Source organism: Varroa destructor, unplaced genomic scaffold, assembly GCF_002443255.2.
Source record: "Varroa destructor unplaced genomic scaffold, Vdes_3.0 BEIS01000003.1, whole genome shotgun sequence".
Classification (NCBI taxonomy): Eukaryota; Metazoa; Arthropoda; class Arachnida; order Mesostigmata; family Varroidae; genus Varroa; species Varroa destructor.
Genome location: NW_019211456.1, coordinates 22023297 through 22050636, shown reverse-complemented (window position 1 = coordinate 22050636; position 27340 = coordinate 22023297). Strand labels below are relative to the sequence as shown.

General features: G+C 42.0%; 1 protein-coding gene and 1 long non-coding RNA gene across 10 annotated transcripts in view; one reads left to right on the top strand and one right to left on the bottom strand.

Moving 5' to 3' along the window:
- The window catches only part of LOC111247395 (transmembrane ascorbate-dependent reductase CYB561-like), a 104038-nt gene extending 77375 nt beyond the window's left edge, over positions 1-26663 (bottom strand). Inside the window, exon 1 of one of the 7 annotated variants that reach the window (XM_086985185.1) lies at positions 26019-26663. In XM_086985185.1, coding sequence (XP_086841311.1) covers positions 26019-26041 — 23 coding nt within the window. In that variant the 5' untranslated portion in view covers positions 26042-26663. The other 6 variants (XM_022798234.2, XM_022798236.2, XM_022798233.2 and 3 more) reach the window with 6 other exon arrangements.
- LOC111247397 (uncharacterized) lies at positions 10278-17789 on the top strand. Of its 3 annotated transcripts, XR_015324904.1 has the most exons (4): positions 10278-10292; positions 12342-12755; positions 15546-15837; positions 16218-17789. It is a non-coding gene; the product is annotated as an uncharacterized LOC111247397 (long non-coding RNA). The 3 variants fall into 3 exon arrangements; XR_002672100.2 differs by lacking the exon at positions 10278-10292 and having other exon boundaries at positions 12310-12755; XR_002672101.2 differs by lacking the exon at positions 10278-10292 and having other exon boundaries at positions 12312-12755; positions 16225-17789.
- Positions 26664-27340: the final 677 nt, after the last annotated feature.

Below are 27340 nucleotides of genomic sequence, written 5' to 3'. Positions count from 1 at the left end.
CAAGCACGTCGAGTGTTCAAAGACTACCGATGACCTTAATAAAGCGGCGTAGAATGGACGACGAGATGTGGAGATTCGAAGAGCTGCCGTCTCTATGCGCATACGGATTAGACGGATAGTGGAGTCAGGTTCGACGATTTCAGTTATAAAGAAAGTATGTTCAGTTGAGCATCAATTAAGCATCATTTCTAAAATCTATGGGATTATAGCTTCTGCAGTTATATGCTTTGTAGGCCACTAATAATTAGTGTTCTAGACTGATCGCAAAATCAGCTAGCAAGGGCCTGGAACAGTTGTTGACGTGAGTTTCATTGCTCATTTACTTAGCCGTCGGCACACTCAAGGACAAGGAATTAGCAAAAAGACGAAAAGAAAAAACTCTCTAAGTTTTAAAGCCATACTCTTCCTTACGCTAAGGCAGAGCAGAAACACTTCTATGACTAAACGTTTTCTCGCAAGCGTCAAATGATGGTGGTATGTTCTTCTCGCCTCTACCCATCAATGGAGTCAATGGAGTCATTATAAATAGTTGTTATTCAAAAGCAAAATAAATAAATATATTCTAACTCAAATTGCTGCTTTTGTTGTAACAAGGTAACTTTCCGAGGGTGATTTTTATTGAGCGATACGTTAGATGACAGGCAAGTATGTCCATCGACAATGAACAACGGGGGCAACCAAACTCGTACTGAATACAGAGAGATTTGAATACAGTTAGAGAATTAATAAATAGAGTTCCATATATTTATAGCAAATATCTATAACGTTTTATATTGCAATCTTTTGCTTCGTGCGAACTCGTTACTGAGAAGAGCTTAGGTAAGTCGGCAATTGACGCTACGTATGGTATTAGTTAGATTGCTAAACTAGTATGATCCATATGGGTGGGATCGAAAGAAAGATTCGCTAGATCAAAATACCCTGGACAGAAAGCGCGGTGCTTTTAAACATGCGTTAGCCTCTGTCATTGAAACGCTAAAAGTGGCAAATAGAAAACAGCGAAGGAAGGCTGTCTCTATACATTGCATTAACTCCGTTCCTACAAAGTAGAAAGAAAATACTAGACCAACTTAGTACATTCACCGCTCGAGTGTCGCTTGTTTCAATATACAGCAATAGATTGCGATGCGGCCTATATTGATGAGCATCCATTACGAATAACACATATAACACAATGAAGAACATAACTAAAAAGGAGCAAATTGTCTTACAGCCCTCAGCTGATAACTTGAAACAGAGTAAAAGTTTGATAAAACAGGTCAATGACCACTGTCCTTACATTGATCCATTCAATACAATAATTGCACTATAATTATTATTTGATGGATGTGGTGGCTACTTGGACAAAAAAGTCCATAGGTGGAGATACAAGTAAGGATGCAGGGCACGTCAGGCGGCCTTAACGGTCATCATCATCATCATAATAACGGTTTTGGTGCGAGCCGCCACGCCATGGAACGATAGGCAGGCAATTTTTCCCTCTTATTCAATTAGAGTTCCCATTACAGATCAAAGAAAATCTTCCACCAGCTCGCACCAGTTTTAGATCTCAAAAAAAGGATTACATGGGTATGTCGTCCATTTTCCTGTGAAAACGATATCGCATCAGGTATCCAACTCACTGATGCGATGGGGGCTTACGCTCGATCAGTCAGCCGACGTTTTTTCTCAACGACTTCCTAATATTCTCAGTAGATGACTCTGAGAATGACGATCACAGATGGATAAATCATATTTCTCAATAAAAATTTCACCTAGAAGGGAGTACTATGTATAAACAAAACATCGTTTAAAGAAACGCCATTTCCTAAGCACAATATTCTTAGTGCTTACGCGCATGTTTCGAATTAAAGATGACTTTAAGGAAGATTCTACAATCACATTAATCCAACGGGAACGACCGCGATAACGCAGAGTTAGGTTTCACTGGAATATAAATGATTAATGTAGAACTAATATAAAAAAAAAACTAGAACGCTTTGAATATATTGACACCGCTTTCCGTGTCATCGTTGACTTAGATGATCAACTAGTGGCATTTCAATAGGGGCATCCGATCTATTCAGACAGCTCCGTTACCTTCAGCGACGAGTTCTAAATATTCAAACATATGTGCTTATAATACGTAAATTTATCTAGTCCATTGGATTGTACACAGTGACTAAATAACTCCCCTGGTAAGCTTGCTCCAACGAATGTTTATGTAACTGTATATATGGGTAAGTTTCCTGATACTCATCATACCCATAAGACCAAATCGCCAACTCAATAAACTGTGACTCGTATAGCATAAATCTACATGTAATACAAACCTTCTCGCATTTGTCCCAAGATAGCTCTTTTTTCGAGCATGTTTTAGGGTTCTCGCGCTCATACGCCGTCCGCTCATTTAGCTTGGTTTCTCGAAATTATCAAATCGCAGTACGCGATTCATTACTTGCATTCATTGGTAATGTTCACAAGTCATATCATTGCCAAATGCCAAAACGCAATGACGGCGTGGGTCATCTCCGACACATGCAAAAAATCCAGCAGATATTATTCCAGTGATATCACCTGAGGTAGATACGACGTCCTCTACAATCGGATCGACTAAAACTTGCGTCATTTTGCTAGCATTGTTCTGCTCTGGTCACGAAATTTCGGAAAACGCCACTTTCAAGCAACTACTTGGCGGAAAAATCAGTCGACAACAAGCTGGCAAGTGGCTTGGCTTTGGGTTGGACTGACGAATTCCGTGATGACGTTCGCTGCTACGAGGTATCTGCTCTTCGCCGGCATCGACTAGCTAAAACACCATTAAGTGCTTGTTCTGAATGGCTGGTGCTTGGGTCTCGTAATGTTCTCACGAATTCCCCCCTCTGAAGCACAGTTCAACTGCAAGTAGACAGGTAAGTTATCACCTGCCGTATGGTGGTCATCTTCGAGTCGTCATGGTAGTAGACTTCTTCATTCCTTGGCTATATAAGTTTGCTCTAACATCGACACGCTCGCACACAAAATAACCTTACACTAGCATGGCTGATCGACAGTCCCGCTCAATAGAGTTAACGAACGAAAAATATCATGGGAGAGATAGCGACAAATATTGAAATAATATAACATGAATATATAGATTAGTAGGACACAACGTTCGATGACTCGGCTAGAAGGTAAACCGTGTCGTGTACGTGGAACAAACTGTCAGCAATCACACTGAGTCACTCGTTTGACTGACTTGAATAGTCAGCAAAAATTGAAAGAGCTAGCCGACCCAATAAGCTTCATAAGCGTCAATAAGCTTTATTCCCTACGATACATTTGGTAGTGTTTTTGCCGTATCGGCAAGTGTAGTCCCGATTGACTAAAGCCGTGTGGTGCTGGTAAGGGTTATTTAGGTCTATTATGCATACGGACTCAGCTGTTGCTCTCTAATTAGCTATATATAGGTTTTGATTTAGGTTAATTAGCGATCTCAACGGTGACTATCGCCGATTACTCCACAGTGGTGATAATTTTTCAATAGAGAAAAATATTATTGCCATTTTCTCTTGCATTCACTTGTAAGTCCAGTTTACAGAAATAATAATGATTTTATAATACGACTTATCTTAGGGTAGATGGCATCAATGGAGAATAATCGTATTAGCCTACAATTTAACTCAGTTTCCTCTATGGGTTTCAATTTATAAAAGTGCACGAAGTAATCTTGACCTTCATGCACGCCGTCCCGTTGCCATCTTTTTTCGTATTAGACTTAACTGTTCATTAGGAACGTTACCAAGATTCTACTTTTTATGCTTTAGGTAATTCATTAAGCTATGATTAGTTGAGAGGATACGCATCAAAGCTTTTTTTTTTTTGGTCTTTTTAAAAAATAAAGACTGGCTCGCTTGCCGCCCCGGCAGCAATGCACCGGCGCATTTCGCGCCCTACGTAGGCCGTCTCAGCCAGGAATATCGTTTAGTCTATACGAATATAGTGCTGAGTCAGACGCAAACTGGTGAATAATTTTCTCTGAAAGTTGCGGATGACCAATACTGAAAAAGCTCGCTCTGATTAATCGTACGCCTTCGACTGCCATAAAAGGTGGACACCATGACGTATTCAAGAGAGCAAATGTTATATAAAAAGGAATACATGCATGAAACAGAAGAAAATATAGGGCAGCTTAAAAATTTAGGTAGTATTTACGGCAAGCGTCGATTTCTGCATCATAAATCGCGCTGTATGAACATTAAACGCGGCCTGCTAACATTACGTTTCTGTGACAATGCTTTCCTTTTTTTCAGCGACTTTTTTTGACCTAATTTTGGGAAATGTTATGTGGCCATTACATGTTTCGATTTAAAAGCAGACAAGTCCTATTTACCTAGACGGTTTTGTTGTGTTTATGCTACAGTTTCAATGTAGTAGTAGTAGTAGTAGTAGTAGTAGTAAAGATGTACTTGATGGGTTTATCACAACGGCAACAGTACTGACAGAAATACTGTAATCATTTCGTGTTTTCAATATATATTCAATATATATTTCAATATATATTCAATATAATGGCACGTGCCAAAATGGCACACGTTAGATCTCTACGCTACTCTCTATTAAGAATGTTTTTGATCTCGTTATCACTTATTAATGATAAACGCTGACCAGAAGGGTTTAGGTCCTGCACCCAACAATGACACATATCAAATAGCATCTTGCCCAGCAGCTTTCTGAAAACTTCTGATTCATGGTCGCCTTTTTGATTTTATTGAACGTCGCATAAGGACGTTCTTTTCGTCACGGAATTACGTAACAACAACAACAACAACAACAACATTCGCTAGACAGACTTTGAAGCAAACGCTGTTTTACCCTCGACTTTATATTAATCGAACAGTTATTGAAGAAATATATGATTACAATTTTATTTATGATAGGTGTTGACTAAGCTTTACTAAAGGACGAAGAAAAACGCTCGCTTTTATATCAGTCGCTTCCGAGATGGGGTGGGGTGGGCTAAGAAATAACCGACCCAATTGTTTACTGCCTTTTCGATTGGGCATAGATTCGATTGAGTTAATCTTGAATTCCAAAATGACGCCAGGTCGAATAATCGTAATGGGTTCGTTAGTTCTAGATTTTTTGGATGTCGTTTTTACAACAAGTCAGTAATACTATTCTTGATTCTTTTGCTAAATCACCCAAGGACAGGCGCGAGAAATACTGGAATATGTGTTCCATATACAATCTGATTCTTACTCACAAATCCCTCGTTTTTGCAATCTCTCAGGCCACTTATCCAAACAAACTTTCGTTTCGTGGCGATAGGCACGTTTATAGTGTAATATAAATGTCATTCCAAATTACTTTTGCCAATAGAGTTATGGATAGATATGATGTAACTATATATGTCCGTGGAAAGGTTTGAAAGCGGGATATGTTTAACGTAAGTTGCGTCTTACGGCAAATACGAATTGATGGCGCAACCTACCCGATGGTAGTAAATGCACTACCGGGACCCGGTGGAGTCGAGCGGTATAGTCGTTGATATTGCCATGGTTTACTAGAATCACTATGCAACTGCAGGCAGACTATAAATATAGAGGGTGTAATGCAGCAAATGTCAAATTTCAGACTTTAAAGGCACTGATGCACGACCATTACGATACCATGCATTTCCTATTACGATTGGTACTGGTTCTTATCGAACGGTCTCACTATACATCAATAGTGTTCGGTTTAGTCTTCAGCTCCGTTGAACATTTCAAGGAATCCATTGTGACACGGCTTTTTCGGAGGAGTTCTACGGACGTTGACTCTTCTGTTGTTCTAGCTGCATTGCCGCTCTTCAGTTAATACCCACTAGAGATTTCGTATAAACCTCGAGGCATTTTTAACATTAGGAAATAACAGAGGTCTGCGACAATTTGCAGTGCGGCTGCTGCCCTTCTAGCGTTATTGTATTGTTGTGAATATATATATATATATATATATATATATATATTTTTTTTTTTTCTTTTTTTCGGCTAGAATGCTATATAATGTTAAATAAAATAATTTAAAAAAATTCAGCTATTGTTAAACATGGATTTCTGCTATGTTGGTTGTGCAGAATGTGAAAAATTTGATTTTATTTACAAATTAGAAAGTGTTGAAAGGTGGAGTTGGTGGGCGAAGTCTAGAAATGCATCTGGTCATGATGTGTGCTTCACTGATAATATTTTGAACTTACGTTAGGGCTTAACAACTTGAAAATATCAGGTTTATTTTTTTACATTTTTAATCACATGTCACACAATAGATAGAACACATAAACTGTAACTATCTACCTTTTTATTGAAGTGTGTTTCAGCCGTGTACTTACCTAGAACAAAAAAATAAAAATGTTAATGGCGTTCTCTTGCTCTGTTTGTGGCGCTCAATACGCAATCGTTGCATCGAATATAGTTTAGCGTCAGGTCAACTCGTAGCTTTACTAATGCTATCATGAAAGCAAACATACAAAAAAGAAATGGTATGGAATTCTAACTAACGGTTGGTAAAGTTAACTTCATTGTATTGAAATTTTTATTTTTATAATAAAAACAATAGTAAATTTTTCTCATTTCCAAAATTTTCGTGACTGTGTTTTTAGTTTGATCTAAAACGGCTAATCGAAATACACCACTGCAGAAACAGTGCCTCTTTCCTTTGGCGTTTGCTTCGTTCCGCGCAAAGAGGGGCTGGCCTTGGCCACGAACTTAACCCTCATGTTCTTTTTTTATCTGAACGTGTCCAATGAAAAGTTCCCTTTTTTTTGCAAACCAATCCAGCTTAAGTCAATAGGCCAAAGCTGAAGCCAATCAGTTCCTTCTGATTGTGATGTTAACAAATAAGGATTCTATCTTGTATCCTGTCTTCAAACTAATATTCGGTATACTCATATGACGTAGAAAACTGTAGAGGATCTCCTCTGTTCTTAGTTCTCCGAGAAGTTCTTAAATTTTTAAAGATGCAATTTTGTAGACATTTCTATCGATGGGGCCAAATAATTCACGACAACTACGATAACAGCAAAGGGCATACGGTGGGCGGGAGGCTGGCAGTTACAGAAGGCAGTCAACATGTTTGCTTCATTTTGGGTCACATTCCTTTGTCCCGAGCAATGGTCCCGTTCGTTCAATCAATCGATAACAGACGTTTACCCTTTACTCATGGCTTTTTGATATTATTTTGCTCCACAACCTGGATCTGCTCTCTATATTTCAACCGAACTAGTCGGTCCTCATCCTTCAGCTGGTCCCGCTCATCCACTGTACATCGTCCCTTCTGTTTCGTTTGATTCACCATTGCACTCCCTCGCGTCCCTTCTTTCTGTTCGCTATTTTTCCACATCAGCCAATCGTTTACGTTTTAACCAGCTATCAACTGAAATTTCACCCGGTGTGCACCACCTTTGTGTGCAACCAAGCCTCGTGAGCCGCAAAGTGTCTTCTCGAACGTACGGAGTATCTTTGTAGCGGCAGTAGCATCTAGTAGTGCTCGCGACAGTGATGACTAGTGATGCCGATGGCATGGTATGGGAATAAGTGGAGCGTTTGACGTTCGTGGCCTTTGACGACAATAAGGACGGAAACTCAACGCTGATGCTTGCGCCGTTGCTGTATTTACCATTGTTTTTTTTTTAACTGCCTTCTTGATTACCTATTACCGCTGCCTGACGCCACTATATGCCAAACCATCCTTTTGTTCGGTCTTAACCCATCACTTTAAATTTCCTTCGGCCAGCTGTGCATGACGACGTGAGAAAACGGGCGGAGGTCCGCCCTCGCGAAAAGTCATCACTTGCCGGGCGTTACTAAAAGAAACTCCTCCGTTTAGTGTTATCCCGTCGAACATTGAACACAATGATGCGTGAGCCGGTACTGCTAACAATTATGATAATATTAACTACGCCGATGAGAGCAATAATATCGCAACGACTGGTAGTAGCGGCAGCAGCCGCAATGGTAAGAAACATCCCGTCACTCAAACCCGCTTAGACAAACGTCTTGGTCGTCTATCCATCTATTCCACCGGGTGCTGTTATACGGGTATGGTGGTTAGTCTAATCGTAGGCTGTAAGCTTGTGTGTCTGCATGTTAAAGAATTGCCACCAGGGTGAATCTTATGTTCTCCTACGGGACATAAGGGAGCAGAATGGGAGAAAAAGGCCAAGCCCCTGCCAGGGTCTCGTCGGGTAATGGAACGCTGAAGCTAGGCAAGTCATGGCAGGAACGATTCCGTTTACCAACAGTAGTTTCAACGACAACGAGAAGCGAAGCATTGGTTTGTCAGCCGCCACCCGCCCGTGCGTTTGTCGCCCGCCAGCTCTAAAAATGATTCCTAAAAATCGACAGTGAAAAAGAAGATGGCGGACCAAGGACATATGTAGAAAGAAACAGAAAGCAGGAAGAGAAATAACACGCGGGACTGGGGTGGAAGCGCTACAGAGGACTTATGTGGGCAAGAAGAGAAAAGTACAAAAAATAACCCCCTGCTAAAGACGAGCCGACCACTAAAGAGGGAGGCGCTGCCGGCCAAAGGGAGTATTCCCTGCCGATGGCTGTGCATGTTGTGCCCATGGACCAGAATGCAGAGTGGCCTTAACGTCCGTGAGGGGCCGAACTCGGCCGAGCTCAAAAACGGTAGGACAACGTGAGGGCAATCAAAGATCATATGTATACGAATCGTATGACTGAGGAGGAAAAAAGCTCGTATCAAACTTTCCTAAAAAGTTCATATCTGAGCCCAAAACGTAGCCCGAATATAATGTCGATATTAGAAGGCTTCGGTAAAATTAAATGAGTCCTTATCTCTCTTTTAGTAAAAAGTCCTATATACTCACTCTAATGTTGGCACATTGTGTTTTTAACCTATATTTATTTAGATTATTAACTAAATTGGAGTTAAAGTAAATAAATATACTTTAGGAATACATGTTTCGTCTCAAAGTCGAGGGAAGACAAAAACTTATTTCATCCTCAGTAGGATATTCACTTATCATCTAATATCTCATCTTGCGTATTTGATAGTTTATTCTACGCCAGCATTTTAAGCAGCTAAAAATTATTGTCAAGATAACATAGTAGTTAAATATTATATAAAGTGTTGTACAAGATGTCCCTTCCATCATTACATAACAATACATCATAAGAGATGTTTTGCCCAACAGTCGAGCGGCCTATTCGGCCAGTAATTTTTATCTATTGACAATTTGCTTATTTGAGTTCGTTAGTGAAAAGCGCCATCATCATATGAATCTCTTGTTGTTTATACAGTCAAATCTGAACAGCATCAAGTTGGGTAGTCTTTATGATTCTCGTCGTATGAAGCTAGCTTTCAGCGCTAGGCCATATTTCGGCTAATGTTCATCACGTCAACCTGGTTGCATATTGAACGCCCGTCGATTGAGCTAATACAGTACGTGAAGAACTGCGTGACCTCGTTTAAGCGAAGCGTTCCTTTGTTCTCTAAACATTCGCCGCCTTTGCCCACTCCCGGTTTATCGCGGTGATCACTCTTAGCGCTCATTAATGGAAAGCGGTTACTCAAGCAAAAATAATCCGTTTTCTAGAACAGATGATTCTGGACAAGCTGTTAGCGTTACTGCTTTCATACCATGTGATCCCGACAGGGACAATCATTGCAGACAATTACTATCCACGTTTCAGCCATACCAAAGCTTGAGCTTCTCCTGTAGATCTATTAGCTTAAGACGTATAACTACATAAGCTCACTGTTGTAAACCGCCTAGTTTTTGCCTGCAGTCAAATGAAGCTACAAGTGGCAATACTCATTTTTCTTATGATAAACAAAGCGTTTTTTTATAGAACATACACTCTCATAGACTGTCTGGTTAATGGGGTCATGTTATTGGTCCGGTCATTGCACGAAAAATCAACCAGCAAGTCCTCTGACGAACATTGCAATAATATAACAGCAATAATAATAATAGTAATAATGGTAGAAAGAAGAGGGGACTGAAAAATAACCGGCAACAGGAGGTGTCAGGTATTTCTTGATGATTTCTTCATCCGGTCGCGCCAGAGTATTCATCAGTACAGGCAGCAACGTCTGGAATGATGTCGCACTTGACGAAATCCGTATCGGCATGATGCGCAGAAGATTTTTCCTCTTCGACAACGCACCATTACGTTTCTTGACTGTCCCAGTGACTTGAATACGCGTTGTGTACTCTATTCCAATGGCTCACAGTTCCAGCGAAGGCTAACCAGAGCACAGGTGAAGGCCGGGTCGCCCTATTCACCGCGGAATGAACAGGGACCGCGAATATATATCTGGATGAATGAGTGAGTGCACCTATATACTTGCTCGGTTACCCATAGCCCACTAATAGCTGGATATCACTTGTCTAGAATTCAAATTTCATACGACTCTACTCGTTAGTATGATTGATGTTAGGAACCGGCACGCCATTCTAAAGAGAAATAATTAGTGGATAACCAACGTGTTTAGATGAACAGATGTTTGTCTTGTGGGGGCCGTATTTATTGTGGCCTGAACTGGGCATGACCGACTGCGATCCGCTACATATCCTGTTTTGCAGTATTTCCAATTATAGTGCAAATGTGCCATTAATTTTTTCATATAACTCGTTACCTATGTATCCATTTAAACTTCTGGCGTAAACAGGCACCTATGTATGGGCGTGGCCGGTAAACATACAATTCTTGCTCACCAGTGGATAGACAGCGAAGTACAATAACAGTCGTATTACGACAGAGCGAACGTGTCGATTTCGGCTTTAGATCAATTTAGCGCAGAAGAAATTACAAACGATTAGGCAAATAGCGGAGGAATAAGACACTATAATCATAAAACGTATTATACGTGTACCACGTCAGTCAAGGTTTGTTAGAATATTATAAAATTGAGCGTAGAATAGTATAAGGCCACAGATGCAGCATAGAGAACTTTTTTTTTCGAAATCGTGTAGATTGAGCGCAAGCGCTTTTTCTACTAAAATAACTAACTAAAAGTATGGCGTCACAAACAATCTGAAGCAATGCACCCCCACAATGAAGAATTCGAGCTAGGTTTATTGCATTGTACGGAACTTCAATATGGAATCCAATGAAGATATTTAGCAAATTCCAATATCGATTTCTAACGCATAAATAAGCATAAGGCTGAAGTAGCAGAAATTGTTGGGCCATTACTTTTTAGTCTCATATTATATTGGGGACTTCTCGAGTTGGAAACATATATTGCTCTCGCATTAGTGCTAGCTATTGTGACAGCTAAAAAATATCGCGTGCTCCCAAAACGCGAGTTTGTGGAGGGGTGAATTGAAACAAGCCGTCTACAAGTAATGCGGGTGGCCCGTCCAGGAGAAAGTGAGATATAGCATTAGACGATGCACCGACGTTTCCAACAGAACGTCAGGTGGCGACCCCGACAGCCGAAGCAGATTTGGTACCGCAATCCGCTCGCCACAGCAAATCTGGATGTATTAAACGAGTCCGACTTTTCCACAATCAGCGTCCGTTATGGGAAGTTCGTTGTAATACCGGGCGACGAGCGAATCCGCTTGAAATGAAGTATACCGGAATTCGCCAGGGTTACTTCCGACCGGATTGGCACCAGGTTTATTACGTTGACTTGAACTAATTTGCCGACTGATGATTAACTATTTAGCTCCGTTAAATGGTGGGCCATGCATACGTGTACAGGCAATTCTGATCCGGTGTACATCTCACATAGACTCGCCGTACGTTCGATCAGATGGTAGGAACAGATTATTGGACGGGTACGTAGCAGTGAAGTCATTTTTCAGGGGGAGCAGCTGTAAAATCTATTCGTGTGTTCGTTTTCGGCCGCTCTCTTTGAACTGCATTTTTTGTATACGTACATGCATCTGCCGTCAGTTGTTGATAACCTCACCTTTCCGCTTGCATAAATCTCAGTACTACCAACAAATTGCCGATGCTCTAACGCTAAGATCGATAAGGAAATGTTGCTAAGACCTTGCTTGCAGATGGGTAATCTGAAAAGGCGTAGTTGGAATTTCAGAATTCTGAAAAGGTCTCATTCAATACGTAAAGGTCAAATAGATGTCTGCCACAATCGGATGACCCGCTCTACCGACCGATCTTTGAAGGTTTCGTTTCCTAAGGCTCCAACCCTATTATCTAAATATTAGACTTTTCTATGTACAACAATATACAGTTTCGTGATGTATCTAAGCCGCCACTCACCGTGCGGTTTTTCGGTTAGAAATCGAATGTTTACTAGTCGTAATTTATCGATAACACAACCACAATCAAATTTAATCGCATACATTAATATTTCTTCTCTCTCTGTTCGATTTATCCCTTACTCTATCCGTTTCACGCCAGCTTTCGACCTCGCATCCAATGGATGGAAACGAAGCGGCAGAGCTGAAGCCGCTTTCTAACGCGACTGCTGCCACCTCCGCCGCTGCGTCCGTCTCATTATCGATGGCTGGCACAAGCCAATGCATCGAAACGAAAGAAACTCGTTATTAGAAGTAAGCGGATCAGGATGATAGTCGGCTAGCAGTCGTGTGCGCCCCATCATGCGCCCCTGCCACGTCTACCCCTTTGGGCGGTCCCTGAGTCGGTTACTCCGTTGGCCGGTCGCTACAAATATATATCGGTCCCGCATTGGTGCTTGTGACGCTATCGGTTACCATTGCGATGCTGGCAGCCTCCGTCCTTTCTGGCATGCGACAACGGATATTATCTGCTAATGTCAGTCTTTTCCCTATTCCTAGCCGAAAATTGTTTCAGGTAAGCGTCATAAATGAAAAATCCGTAGAATCCGCTCTAACTATAGCGGATATCATTACTGAATGAAAGCAAGATAAATTAAAATATGAATTTCTCTTCGGCCATATAATGTACATCGCCCGCCGTTCGAAGATCATTTCTATTTCGAAGCAAAAGCTTTGCTAATGTCACGCGCCTCGCTTTCAGCCGCGAGGTATATGGTTGTTGGGGCAAGTGAAAAAAGAAAAATTAGAAATTGTTATATCAGCTGTAGTACTGGACGAACGCTTATAACCTCACTCATACGCGTGACTTATGGAAGCTATCGGGAAGACATTTCCTTTGGTTGCTTGTGCGCCAACGACCAGGCGCGGAAGCATCGACAGCTACATGGGTGGCAGAAGCGGCATCATTATGGCGACGAGAACGGCTTCGTAATGAGCACACTCGCATATAGACATGCTATATGTGTACGTGAAACGGTGTCCCAGAAAAGCAGAAGTAGCTTGTGTGCAGTGGCAGTAGTAGTCTTGAACCTGCCGCTATTGGCGTTTCTTTTTCTTCATTTTCCTAGTCGACTGAGTGACCAGGAACCGCGGCCTTTTTGGTTTTAGCAACGACAATGATAATTACGTTTTTGGCGGCGTTAACAATTTATTCGCAATTTAATGCTGTATCCGCTGCCGTCCGATGGACCTGTTGTTGAGTGCGTTACACGAACGGACCGTAACTGATAATCAATACAGAATGGCGCCAGCTGAAGGAACAACACAAACTGAGGCATCAACATTGATGACCGATCAAGCGGTGGCTTCAACATCATCAGAAGATTGTCGCCGTGATTGCGTACAAAATCTCATCTTGATGCCGTTTTCGCTTTCCGACGCTGAGCAATAACGTCTTACGCGCGCTGATCTCACAAAAGCGAAAGAACGGCCGACACTGTTCCTTGCTCCTGGCCTATCTAAGCGACAGAACTATGACATATGCTGCTTCTCTGTAGCTGCTGACTTGCCTACACTTGTTACACTAGTCCGAAAAAAGGCAAAATTATCAGGTAGATTACGAAACAAAATTAGATTGAATCTGGTTCCACGAGGCGGATAACTGCGTACACAGGAGAAAAACATGGGCGTTCTCGAAACTGATGTTGTCATTGGTGCGACTGGGCATCAAATAATGGACAGACGCAGATAGCCTGCGTGGCGGCTTCATTGGACGCCATTGCTACGACGCTTCGTCCCGTATCTTGCTTAACTAGAGCTTAGCTGAAGTCTCAATGACGACTTGTATAATCTAATTAGTTCGACGCACAATTAAAACTGGCTATATCCAACGTAAACTGTTTTTTGCTGAGGCAAGCTCGCTCTCGTGGTGGCTACCTTACAAGCAAACAAAAGCAGACGAAAATGAATTCAAAGGATACAAATAACATGCAGGACGAGCTCACGGAAATTGTTTTCATGTATTGACCGCCACCGCAAAATTCGGAAGACCTCATCAGTCAACAAGGACAGTGTCACTTATCACTTCTAGCATTACTATATTGTCACATATTACATATATGTATTTATATATATGTTATATAAGTAAGTGCAGCGTAAACGTCGTGGACGTGTTCTATAGGAATTGTATAATAGAGAAATAACTACTGTTTGGAAAGAGAAGTGGCCAGCCAGGCAGACTCGCGTAGCGCGACAGCATGTACATTAGCTCGGTTCCCATTTCTAAGACCCAGCGCAATGGATAATCGATTGAGTTCGTGTTGACGGTTCCGCTGAGTTTTACAGAAAGAGTTTCATCGATGCAGATATGACATGTTGCAGTCCCCGTCTGTCAAAATCGTTAACAATGACCTTGGGGTCTGCAGCGCAATATCATATATTTAATTGGAAAAAAGGGGAGTCTCGCGAAGATGTTCTCAGTAGCACCAATGATAAGAGAAGCTACGATAGGAGCAGATTGTTTTCCACCTAGATAGACGATGATGGTTGTCTTAACTAAGCACTCACACGGTAACGTGGAATCGCTTGTCAGGGAAACTTGAAATCACAAATGGATGGGTGCAATAAATCAACGATGGCAAAGCAGCAAGGTTAAAATAAGCCCTAGAATAGAATGATTCCATGGAAGTTAGATGGTTTAAGAGAAATGGAGTGGATGAACGGCAGTTTTATCAGGAAAGATTGTGCTAGTTTATGGAAATACTAATGCATTCGTGTGTAATGCTAATGCAAAAGCTAATTTCTTTATATCCAACTCGACTTTGTGTATAATATTCAGTATTTCAAGAAGGAAATGTTTTCTAAGCATTTATAAGCAGTCATCAATACGTCTCTAATCACTGTCTGATAGTTTTCCGTTCCGCCGTCTTAGTCCATCTGGAGTGCATTTTGACGCGCATTCCTCGACACCTTTTTCAACAACTTTTAGCTTCAACCAATTGGTACCGTTTACAGCACGTTCAACATCGGTCGTTTCTAATTAAGCACTCGCACACACGTGAACTGCACGTACGTGCAAGGGTACAGTATTAACTACAATCATTTATGTGCAGTAAAGATGCGCTTGTTTATAGTCTTGTCGAACGTTGATCACGTTAGATGTGCAGTGGGCACGAACGAATAAAAGTGCGATCTATTGTTTATTAGCTTACCACGAGCAGGTCATTTTTACAAATAACGATCAACCGGAAAGCTTATTGTCTAGATAGTAGTCGAACCGATGCTAGTTCTCTCGTATCTGTAAACAGAAAAACCGACAGATGCAGTGGATTGCGAAAATAAAACAAGGACCGCATAAATATTGCAGTAGCAGCAACGGCGGTGGCGGCTGCCACAACTAAACCCGGTGGCCAAAACCCATGGCTGAATGTGACTGGAAGAGGGTTTAAGTGTTCGTCAGGATTGCCGGTTCGTTGACGCCTTTGAGCATTCGACTGAAGAAGCGGCATACCAAATTAACATACGCAATATCGGATTAGCGGTTATGGCTGAGACATGTTTATACGTTCGCTGAGGTGTCGCGAAATCATTTTCACTGCAGCGGATGGAAGGCGGTACTGCTAATCGGCTGAGCTCCTACGACTGCTGAGGCACTTCAGGTAAATGTTAATGCAGTAATAAGACAATGTCTAATAGTAGTATCTATAAACGGAAGAACAGCATTGAGCGGCGTAGTTACGTGGCTCGTACAAATTCGCTTATTAATTGATCGGTGTGAGCTGTGTTTTTTATAACATCCTCGCTAGCGAATCTTTTGAATTGATAAAAATGTAAACAAGCAAGTAGGAACTAACGTAACCCTGCGTATATAGCGTAATTATAATATGGACTCGATTAAATATTACTTGTGCCCACCCTACTGCTTTCTATTTTTCCCTTCGACCGGCGCAATACCGACAACATGAATAATCACGGCCTCTTTGATCGTGGTTTCACTAATAATCAATTAACCCCTTCATTAATTATCCTCACGCGCAAGCGTTCAGGTGTGGTCAATGTCCCGTGGGTCAAGTCAAGCGCGATCCGAGGTTCGAGGGGAAGTCCCACCCGACGACAACCAAAAGCGGTAAGCCAAGGGCATTTTGCGGCCTTCGGAAGTAAGCAAACAGGTCTGAGCATTTTTCTATCATAACTTCGATCAGAAGCAAAAAAGACCACATCCTCATGTACACGTATTGCCGTGGACGACGAAAGACTCAATGAAAAAAAAGCAGTCTTTCGACTGAAGCTAGTAACCGGCTGTCAAGGAGAAGGCTAAATCTTGGAGATCTGCTCCGGACTCAACCAAAAAAGCGAGCTATAAAATCATATTATGTATTGAGTGCCTAGGGAGGCAAGGCACCAAAGGATCAAGTGGTCATCGTTGGAAGCGAGCTTCAGAAGGAGATACCGCCTGAACGAAACACTACTTATAAGAAAAAGACCCGTTTACAGGGCTTACTACTTATTATATCGAGCAAGTTTTAAACTGCATAGATATCATGCAAAGTAAAATACAGCATATAAACCAGGTCCATAAATATGTCGCTTTTGTACACATACTCACCAGACGGCATTAGGAGCAATTCCGCTTTGTCCGTTTAAATGAAGCGAGCAAACTATTACACTTCGTTTGAACGCAATCGGGCTGAAACTGCTTTGCCACCCTGCGACACAATCCCCGTTACCATATTGCGTTTATCCTGCTATTCGAAGATGAAGCAGACTTTAACTTTCAATATCCCATCCAGAGGTAAGGTTGCTCGAGAAGTTCGCAGGGCGGAATCGTTAATGAACCTACGAAGTGTTTAACTGTCTTTCTAGAAAAACGCCGTTTTTGGTGCTTAAGACGGCAAAATTAAAAGCCCAACTCTTTATTATCCAATTGATGTTCTTATGCGGTGCTATAAAGAGACTAGAAAAACTTCTGCATCTATTTGAATGCTTGCTTTCAAAATCTACAACGATTACCGAAAAACCCATTGGAAAAAAAAGTACTTTCCTAGTTTACATCGATGTCTTACGGAGGGGCGTTTTTAAGATTTTTAACACAAACCGAACACGTTACCCCCAAACATGTTGTGTTTTCTTGCCTATCCAGGTCTCTTTTCTCTCTTTAGATAGCACGACGCCATTTCTTTTTGTTTCGCTTTCGTCCATTTGGATCCATCTTGTTCTTGCCAGATTCATTTCTTGTCTCTCTTGAACATAACTCTGTAAGCTGGTAGTTTCACGAAGCAGACCCCTAAAAGACATAGATACACCAGTATCCATTTGTCTAGGCGTAAACTGCCCCGCGCAGTGAACGGCCGCAGGAAATCAAGGTAATTCGATCAGTGGCTACCACGTAGCAGCAGAAGAAGGAACTTCGACAGCAGGCTTAGCGAAGCATTTCTGCGACCCCCTGTCTCTACCTCTCTTTTCACGCAAGACGTATGTGACTGAGCACTGCTAACAAACCTAAAGGGCCTATAGCATACAGATTGACAGCAGATGTCAGCTGTTGGCCGGCGTTTAGACGAAAAGAACACTACGAGAATTTCGATATTAAAACCTAAAAGCGTTAAGAGAACTTTGGTGTCATTGTTTCGTTGGATAAACTATCAGATACTAAAAAAAAAAATCCTCCTTTGGATTAAATAATTTTTCTAGTATCTGATAGTTAATAAGGTACAGTTTCTTTACGGAGCACTTTAATGAGCTTTTACGGAAAGTATTGTTTCGCAGTTCACACCAGTGTCATTCGACGTCTTTATTAGATCTATTATAAAAGCTTCGAAGCGGTCGGGCCTGCAGAAGGTCTGAACAAACTCTGCGATACCGACAGCGTAGTTTTTTTGAAGTTATTTGATTAATCATCATATTCTGTTAGGGGACAGCCACACCTGCTGCGCATAAATAACTAACGGTCCGATTTACCTTATTGCATTATATAAAGGAAAATAACGGAAACAAAATGTACCGCAAAGTTCGCTGGTTGACGTTTTTTAGTGCATATGGATTTTTCAAAATTATAATTAGGATGGCGCATAATAATTAGAATATGGAGTGGTGTTGTGCGTGCTAGATTAATATAATCTAGCACGCACAGTGATCTAGCTGATACCGAATGTCTAAATCAATCTAACAACAGATATCGAGGAGCTACGTACCCACGGCAGTCAATTTTATGACCAGACTGATTAAATCAAACGTAAGTCAGATTCGGTATAATATATTAGCTGCTATTAGTACCACACATCGATGACCTGGTGCAGCTTTTGAGAATCTGGATCCTCTGCTAACCGATTTTCTTTCTAAATATAGTAAAATCTTGAAGTGGCGGTTAAGTGGACAAATTTAGATGGACCGCCAAACTGATTTGGTCTTCATTGCCCTAGTCCACAGCTCATCCTTTATTTCTTTCAATGGTATCATTGATGCCCGCGATGCATGTGCGATACACGCTTGTTGACGATGTTTCATTCGAGATTCTGGAGATCCTCAGGCCTTAATGCTAATCGCTCATATAATAAAACTGTTCCTATGTAGCAGGTCGTGCCTTTTTTGAGCCGCTCGTATCGGCAGCGAATCCACTGGAACAACCCTATTAGTTGCTTTCTAATAAAGCGCAATATGCGTACGCGTATATATATGCTCGGGTTTGGAAAAACCTTTGATCAAGCGCCATCTATTGGATTGTCATGGTAAGCATCTTTTTGGAACCGGAATGCTGGTTGGGTGCTTTCGGGTGCTACCAGTAACTGATGGTAATAATAACAGCGACTACGAATTAAATCGAATTTTCGTTAGTATTATTATTGAAATAGAACATGAAAAAATGAAGAACGAATGGTTTAGATCAAAGTTCAAGAGGAACATGTCCATGTTACGCCTAATGTACATAATCTTTGAGAATATCCTAATCAACATTTACCTGTCTGTTTATTATCGTCAAATACTCGAAGACGATGGACGCTTGGCCTATTGCTGGATAAGCTGCTAGGCCCGTAATCTATAGCCTGGGCTTGGAATAATTTACAAAGTTTGTCTCTAACCGACAATGAAAATCTCCATCCAAGCTAGTCACATCGAGCTAGTTCGATCTCGTAGAATTGTCCGGCGTGGAACATAAAACGCGGCGATCTAAAGCCGATGGGTAGAGAAAAAGATCACAGATGATTTCCCTCTGGCCGAATCAGCTGCCGCTGTATTCTATTAAATATATGCAAAATGGCCTATAACTAATTCATTCGATGTTCGTCTCGAGCGCAGGATAACACAGCTATTGCGCAGTGTAAATTGCTGCCGGTTTTCTAGTGCGGGTACTAACGTACACATACGGTTTTAGATCCTTCTTAGGGTGAACTTTACGCGCTCGATGTTGTATATTGAAGTGCTTTACTCTGAAGATGATATACATGCAATTTTATCGTTCCCGTTGCTGTGGACAGCGACAAAATCTGGTACCGAATGTATCAACGAACGGCTGAGTCGGGTATTGATCACATCGGCTCTCAGTGAAGCTTGGTAACTCAAATGACCCAATCGAAGCCGCATTTTCTTTTTTAAGCAGAGACAAGGCACTGTAAAAGCTTGTGTCGGAGTACATTGGCCCTTTCTGTTTTGCATGACTGTGTTGTCGACAACTTAGCGGACAAAATTCCAAAAATAGTCAATAAAAATGAACAATAACGCGCTTCTACGGAGCAGCAGGTGAGTGAAGGCCAGTGGCTGATTATAGATCAAACGAGTAGAAAAGATTTACGAGAACTGAAAGTTCGTCACTAGTAAAAGGACAAATTGGTTACACACGAAAATAAAATAGGTAAAAGAAGTATCCGAAATCCTCAGAGATGTTCGACAGGTTTTGTTGCTACCATTAATCTCGAGTGAAATTACATCAACATACGCACCTATTGTTACTATGCGGCATGTTTGTTGCCGGATTGACTCGTGGGTATCAAAGTGTTTCGAAATTAGTCGGTTGTAGTTGTTGCCAGAAGAACTTATAAATCTGCCATATATATAGTACATCTTTAGTACGAAAGTTTCTCGTCGCGCAACAGATGTATAAAAGTCAAAAAATTTCGCCCGTAAAACACAACTACTATAACAGACACGTTCGATTATTACCTAGAACGGTAGCTGATGCATAGTAGGAAAAGGTATTGCTAGCCTGGTCCTGGCTGAGGTTAGCCTGATGCAAATTTCCATTTCGTTTCATCGAAGAAGTTTTGTCAAGTTAATGCATGACAAACGTTAAGCTGCTTTCAACTGAAACAGAAGTTTCAGTTGTTGAATATTGATCCAGTGTCATGTTTTATATTTGTAAGAACACGTAAATACGTGTACACACTGTTCGATTTGCATTATAATTTTTATCACAGTTCGGCAGTTTTTATAAAAATATCAGATTCGGTTTTGCCGTTGAGATTATCCATTCTACAAACTGTATTACAGCCTCATAGCGACAGCCCTTCGACAAATCTGTTCTGGTTGCGGCAGTTCCACCGCAACATTTACGCCGCCAGTAGCCAAGAGGGTGTGGCAGAGCCATCACTGCTACCTTTACGGGGCGCATGTATGGTTCGAAACACGATATCGATTAACAAAAAGTTCCCAACAGTCAGTTTTCCGCTGCAGCCAGTTGGCAGTCCCACTGGGATGAAGTCTATGTTGGAGAGGTGCGTTGGCCTACCACCTGCATATAGAAAAGGCGTATTACCTTTCTCGTTACCGTGCGTCTAGGATTAGGCTGGCATGATCAGAGAAAGAACGCTTCTAAATTGGGGTGGGTTGCTTTCCCAGCCAGGCCAGGATCGACTTGGCGAAACTTCTCGGTTTTGAAGGGTCCTACCGTTTCCGGTCCAAGACCCTCCGTTCTGCTCGAGACACCGCCCGTCATTTATGTTTTCAACAGTTACTTCACTATTCATATATATGTTAATGATCAATATGAGCTTCGACGTAACAGACAAAAGCGTGTTAAATGTAGAAAAATAACGTCGTGGATATAGAAATACACATAGATAAGGCTACATTGTACTAAAAGTACTGTTATAAATACTGAGCTAGTATCTTTTACAAGTAGTAAGCCACATCACATAGCATTATATTATTACTAACTAAAGAAAATCAACTTATCCACTTACACAGCTTAGCGAGAAATCTATATAAATGCACTACACTACAAACACATATTTTGCACCACAGAATAAACGCATCGGCTACCATGTAAGAACCCTTCCCTTGTGTGAGTACCATTCTTAGGTCTTCGTTCGCGCTTATGTGCGGATTATGTGCGCCATCGGCCTTGGAAGACCTGACAAAAGCTGACGGAAGGCGATAAGCGCAAAAACTTAGCCGATTGCGCCAGCTTGCGCTGGAGAGCTTCAACGAAAGCGAAATTCCTGGCGCTACGGAAACAGCGTTTAGCATAGACCGTGGGGGCAATCAAATAGACAAGCAAAGCTGGAACACCAATTCGGTAGGTGCCCATATACTATAAGAAGGGAAAGACTGTGAAATTTTTCCGTGCCTTATCCTCAACTATAACACACGTTGCGCCATATGGTAACAATGCCTGCAGGGATCATATATAAAGGCAGGCGAAAATAACTATAGAGAATAGGCACTCTAACCCTTTCATGGTTTTTATACAAAGATTCGCATCAGATGGGAGTTTAAACTCAGAAAAGAATCATATTCTTATACAACTGGCGATTTGTCGAACATTCCTCGCGTGAGTATTGTCATAAAAGTCTACAAGGGCAACCTTCTTTAGCTCAGCCTAGTAGGGTATTTTGAACTTTATATGAAGCTGATTTTTTTTTTGCCAGTCTATGCACAGATACATAATAAAGGTTCAGCAAAGCAGATGTATTGATTTTACGCCTTTTTCCACTAATCTTTATGAAATTCTTCAAAGTCGTCTTATGGATCCCAATGGTACTTATAAAAATCTACTCTGAATTCATCCTCTCGGCAAATGCCAATACGAGAAATTTTCCAATAAAAACACAATGCTTGGCGGCCTGTAGTTAGCGGTTTACCAGACGAATGAACTAAACGCCCACTTTTCATCCATCAGCCGCTATCGCTCGTTGTTTCCTTTCCTCAACTAGAAGGGACTCGTTTTTCTTGGCGATAGTTTTGTCATTTCCGTTGCTTCGGTCATCTCACCACCGGTCGTCCCATAGCCTTGTGCATCCGTTCAAAGTCCAAGACTCTTTCCTTCTACCGTTCGCCAACGCTTTCCCAACTTACTGTCTCACTGTGTTTGGCAATCGAGACACTGGTACAGTGATGACTACGGCCAAAGTGAATTCTTCGTGGATTCGTTGCTGCGACAATTGCAGCAGCAGCTGCTGCTGCTTCGCTTTCATGGACAAACTGACAAGAGCGATGAGAATATGACAAACTGAGAGAAAGATTGAAAAGAACAGGAACCGTATGAGACGCAAACGTATGCAGTGGACGACGGACAAAAAGAGATCCACTCGTCTCGTGCGAGGTAGTTCCGCTTCGTCTATTGAGGCCGTTCGGGCCGAGCACCAAAGCACTTTCCAATACAGGATCGAGCCGGATCGTGGAACGAACTAGGCCCTTCTGACGGCAATAGCTCACGGGGCGATGGCTATGATGGCGGAAAAAATTGGTAGAAAACGATCCAGCATTGTCATCCTCACTTACAACATCATCGTGATCATCGCTTTCGGTGCCGTTGCCATCAGTATTAGCAGAACTGGCAGCAGAATGAAGGCAGGCATAAAGTACAACGAGGCGATGAATATAAAGACGACGTAATCGAAACAAGAAAGAAATTCCTTTGTTCTGCGTTACGGGAAAAACACTAAAATACTGCGGGGGAAACAGGCGCTGTTCGTAATAAAGTACATCAACAAAAAAATAATCTTCATTTTTAGAGTAGCTCGCTTTCAATAAGCCTTCCTCAAGCCTGCTACGAAATCCTACTTATCTACCCTTTTCATCTGCCCGACTGTCTGTTCCTCAGTCCAAACTAGTGCGGCCTTAAAATCCAGAAAACACTTCTCTTAAGTCGATGAAACAACTGCTGGCTCTGAGTGAGGGGGGATTACACCTGTTGTTCCGTTCAACTCGTCCGTTGTCCTCTTATTATAGTTATTCGCAATCCCAGTTCGTTTACTATCTTTCCCCATATATTACCGTACTCAAATAACAGATAAGAAAAAAGAACGACCCAAACTATCTGAGAGTGTACGTCTGTGAGTTCGTAAATGTCGATTTCGTCCTTCTTTTCGTTTTGTTTCTTCTTCCTTCAAAATAGAATGACAATCTGCGTTACCTGCTTGCCGTTAACAGCAGAAGTAGCGCTTTAAACCGCGTCCGATCGCTCCGAACATTCAGGTGAACAAAAAAACGGAGTCTTGTTCCACTTAGCAAGAAACGAAAAGGCCGCATTCCATCCACATCCGTTACCGTCTGGGCGTAGACACAGTTCCCGCTTGCTCACCGAGATGGAGGCGGGCGGGCGGGCGGTCGGTCGGGCAGATAGGCGCACAAACAAGCAAACAAACGAATGAACGAATGGATGAACGAATGGACACTTTTCTTTGTTCTTCTTCATTGGCAATGTCAGCCTCTACTTCTACCCCAAAGTCGCCTGAATTTCAGTTTTGGAAAATTGCGTGCTTACGTTTCTACAGAGATTTTTTTTGCTACTGGCTCCTGTCTCATCGCAATAAAGAAAAAAAAATGTATATACTCACACACACATATATATATATATATATATATATATATATATATATATATATATATATATGGAGAGAGAGAGATAGAGAGCGAGAGAGCGAGTAAAATAGTGAGAAAAAGAGAAGATGAAACTGAAGTGAGAGAACAGATTCGTTTGTCGATCTCTGTTTCCCTCGCATCTGAGAAAAGAGACTCGGTGGACTGTAGCGAGGAAAGGGGATTGACTGAGAACGAGGGTATAGAGGGAGGAGTAGTGATGGAGAGGAGCAGGATTGTGGGAGGTACTCGGAAGCAGCGTAAGGCGCGCAGCGCAGGAGGCATAGTAGTGAGTGAGTGAGTAAACGGCTAGAGAGCGCTCGAGAGGAAACAATCTTTCCAATTCTTCGGAAAAGTTTCCGCTATCAGACTTGGTCGATGGTCGTTTTCTCTCCTACTTTTTTTCTCTTGTCAACGCTCCCCGGAAAACGGAGAAAGTTAAACCCAGCTTCGTTCATCTGTTCTAGCCGTAGAGCTGTCCGACCGTGTTGAGAATAGCGGCCGGCATACAGAGCATGATATAGAAGAACCGATTGAATGAGTTGCAGAAAGTAGCCAGCGGCTGCCCAGACTAAAGTTCCCCCGTCCATCCCCTTTGTCCGCAATTGCCACTGCCTTGCCCCCTTCCCCGGAACCTCGACTCTGTAAACTCTTCGTTCGCCCGTCTTCTACCGTCACCGTCGGTCTCTGTTCGACATGCGGTAAAGATTCGTCTCCGGCATTCCGGCTAGCACTGAACAAGCCACACTTCACTGTACCGTAGTCAATAAGCGAATGCGGAAAGGCAGCCAGCCCCTATTTGGACGTATTTTACTTACTACTATTTATTTACTACTACTATTTATTTACCTACTACCTATATACGATACTATTTATTTATCTACTACCCTCCGCTACGGGCTGCACTTGTACTTTTTTGAAGTACCTGCTACGACACTCATCAAAAGGTAAAACGAAAATAGTGAGCTACGTAAACCTGCTGATCAGATAGTTTCCAAGACAACGGCAGCAGTGATGGTAAAAAAAATAATGTACGATTCTGGCGTAGTCGGTAGAGTAAAACAGGGGATTTATACAGTATGCGCATAGCTTTTGATCAATTTTTGGACGCGTCCTTTTCAGAATTGATTATACGGCGGTAAATCATCTTGCCACGTTTCCTATTTAAACTAATAAGCGCGTATCCTGTACAACTATACATCGTTAAAAGTGTATCTTTTCTGTTTAAAGATTTTATAAAAAAAGTAATACCTGTTTTAATATTCGGAAAATAAATGTAAAGCTAAATAATTGCCCCATTCGAAACAGAGACTTGAAGCTATTGAATTGGAAGATATATGGCCTTATATAAGCATACGTATTGATATTAATAGAGGTTACAGTCAGTTTAGATCACTACAGGATTCTTATTTCAAAGCAGACAGATAATATAGTCAACTTGCGGGATTTTTCTAGCACTAGCTCTTGCAAAGGGTTGCTTTGACGCCTGATCTCTTATTTTTCAAATGATCTGTATTAGACATTCTGGCAGAATATCGATGCCGACGGTGCTTGTAAATCAAACTTCTTTCTGCATATATAAAAGCATACCCTGTTAGCAATATGTGGTGGTAGGAATTTTTTCTACATTTGTGTTCTAATTCAACTAACTAGATTCAGCGTTTCTACATACTGGCTAAAGATAGTGGCGACGTTCCTTGTTAGATGGTGATCAATATAACGGGATAGAATATGTAATTATAAATCATTTTTACACGTTTTCTCGAGCGTACAAGGGTAATATAGCAGCTCGTGTGCATATAGCACTGCACTCGATGTAGCGTTGTAGTTCTAGTGGAGTTAATTTACCCTTCTTATTCAGGCTGTGACCTCGATACCATCACATTGTTCGCTCATTTGACAGATAATAGGGCTTACATAGCTGAGTTGAGTGGCCGACGAGCACTTCACCAGCACTATTATTTTCACTGGTTCTTACGGCTGCCGGTAAAACTCTATTCCAAGAAACTTGCACTTTTCCTTCCTAGCGCACTGTGACAACGCTTACCGGTACACGACTTTCTGCATCATCAACCCAGAAGCTATGGAACGCTCTAGTTTCTACGTCTGCGAATCTATCCGCGTGATATAGTGTGAGACACAATTATGTTAGTTTAGTAAAACTTTAAACCTGTTCGTTTCTTTTGTTCAATCAGGCCTATCGGTACCAGGCATGTGATAAAGGAACGTTACTCGATTTGCGACGATCCTTCCGTGACATGGCGGTCAGTCCACAGTGAACAGCCAAAACAGCGCATCTGTCTGTGTACGCTGATACAGCGCAAAATGAGATAGCCGCTATTCGACCGCCAGCACGCACATCGTTTGCTGCTAGTCGATCAAGGGGCACACACGTCCACATATACACACATACACATAGACACTCACGCACACAATGGCTAAACACTGGTGTCTCGTCGCGCCGTTCCGTGTTAGATTGGCCTGCTTCTACGGGTGCTATTTCACACCAAAGCCAGTGCTTGTGTCCCTGCTAATCGTGCTATGGGTAAGTGGAAAGCAGCAAACTGTCGCTACAATGGCGGTGGCAGCAGCGGTATCTTTTTCCTTGTTTCGTTGGTATGCTTCGATTTAGCTCACTGCGAAGGCGTAGCAGTAACCGGCGGTCGCTGGCTGGATGACGGCTCACTTCGCTGGCAGAAGAGGATGCGGAGCTAAGCAGGTCAAAAAGAAAACACTGAACCACTCCACTGTGGAAAGGGAAATCCTCTTTCAAGGGAGAGTGAGAGAGAAACGATGGCAGGTGTAGCATGGCGGTGCCGCATGCCGGACAAGAGGGAAGGCTCGCGAAAGGAGAGTTAAAAAGAAAATGATTCGAGGTCGAAAAAAAACACTTCACGAAGACAGTCGGTTGGAAAGAGGGAGGGATAGAATGGTAAAGGGCTAGTGAACGACGGACGGAACGCGGAAATATGAACGAGTGCGTGAACAACTTGGCGTCATTGGCAGTTAGCTTGTACCGGTCAGCAGCAGATAAAGGACTTGGAAAAGGATGCGTTAGGAAAGTTGGGATTCGCGAGTGCCCGGTCGATTATACAGGCCCGCATGATTGGGCTTCACTGACATCTAATGTTAGTCAGTTCTGCTTGCTCTTGTACCCTTTGACGAAGCGAATAGATCAGGCTGTGACCCAGCCCAAAATGACGATTGAGAAAGGTACAAGTTGATCTTGCACCAATTACTGCGCAACAAGGTAACGGTATTGGCCGTAGCGAAAATTGACTACCGATAGATTATGTGCTACAGCCATTCGTCTATGGCTGGCACACTGCGCCCTGTACATATTGTATATCCACACAGATTATTAAATAA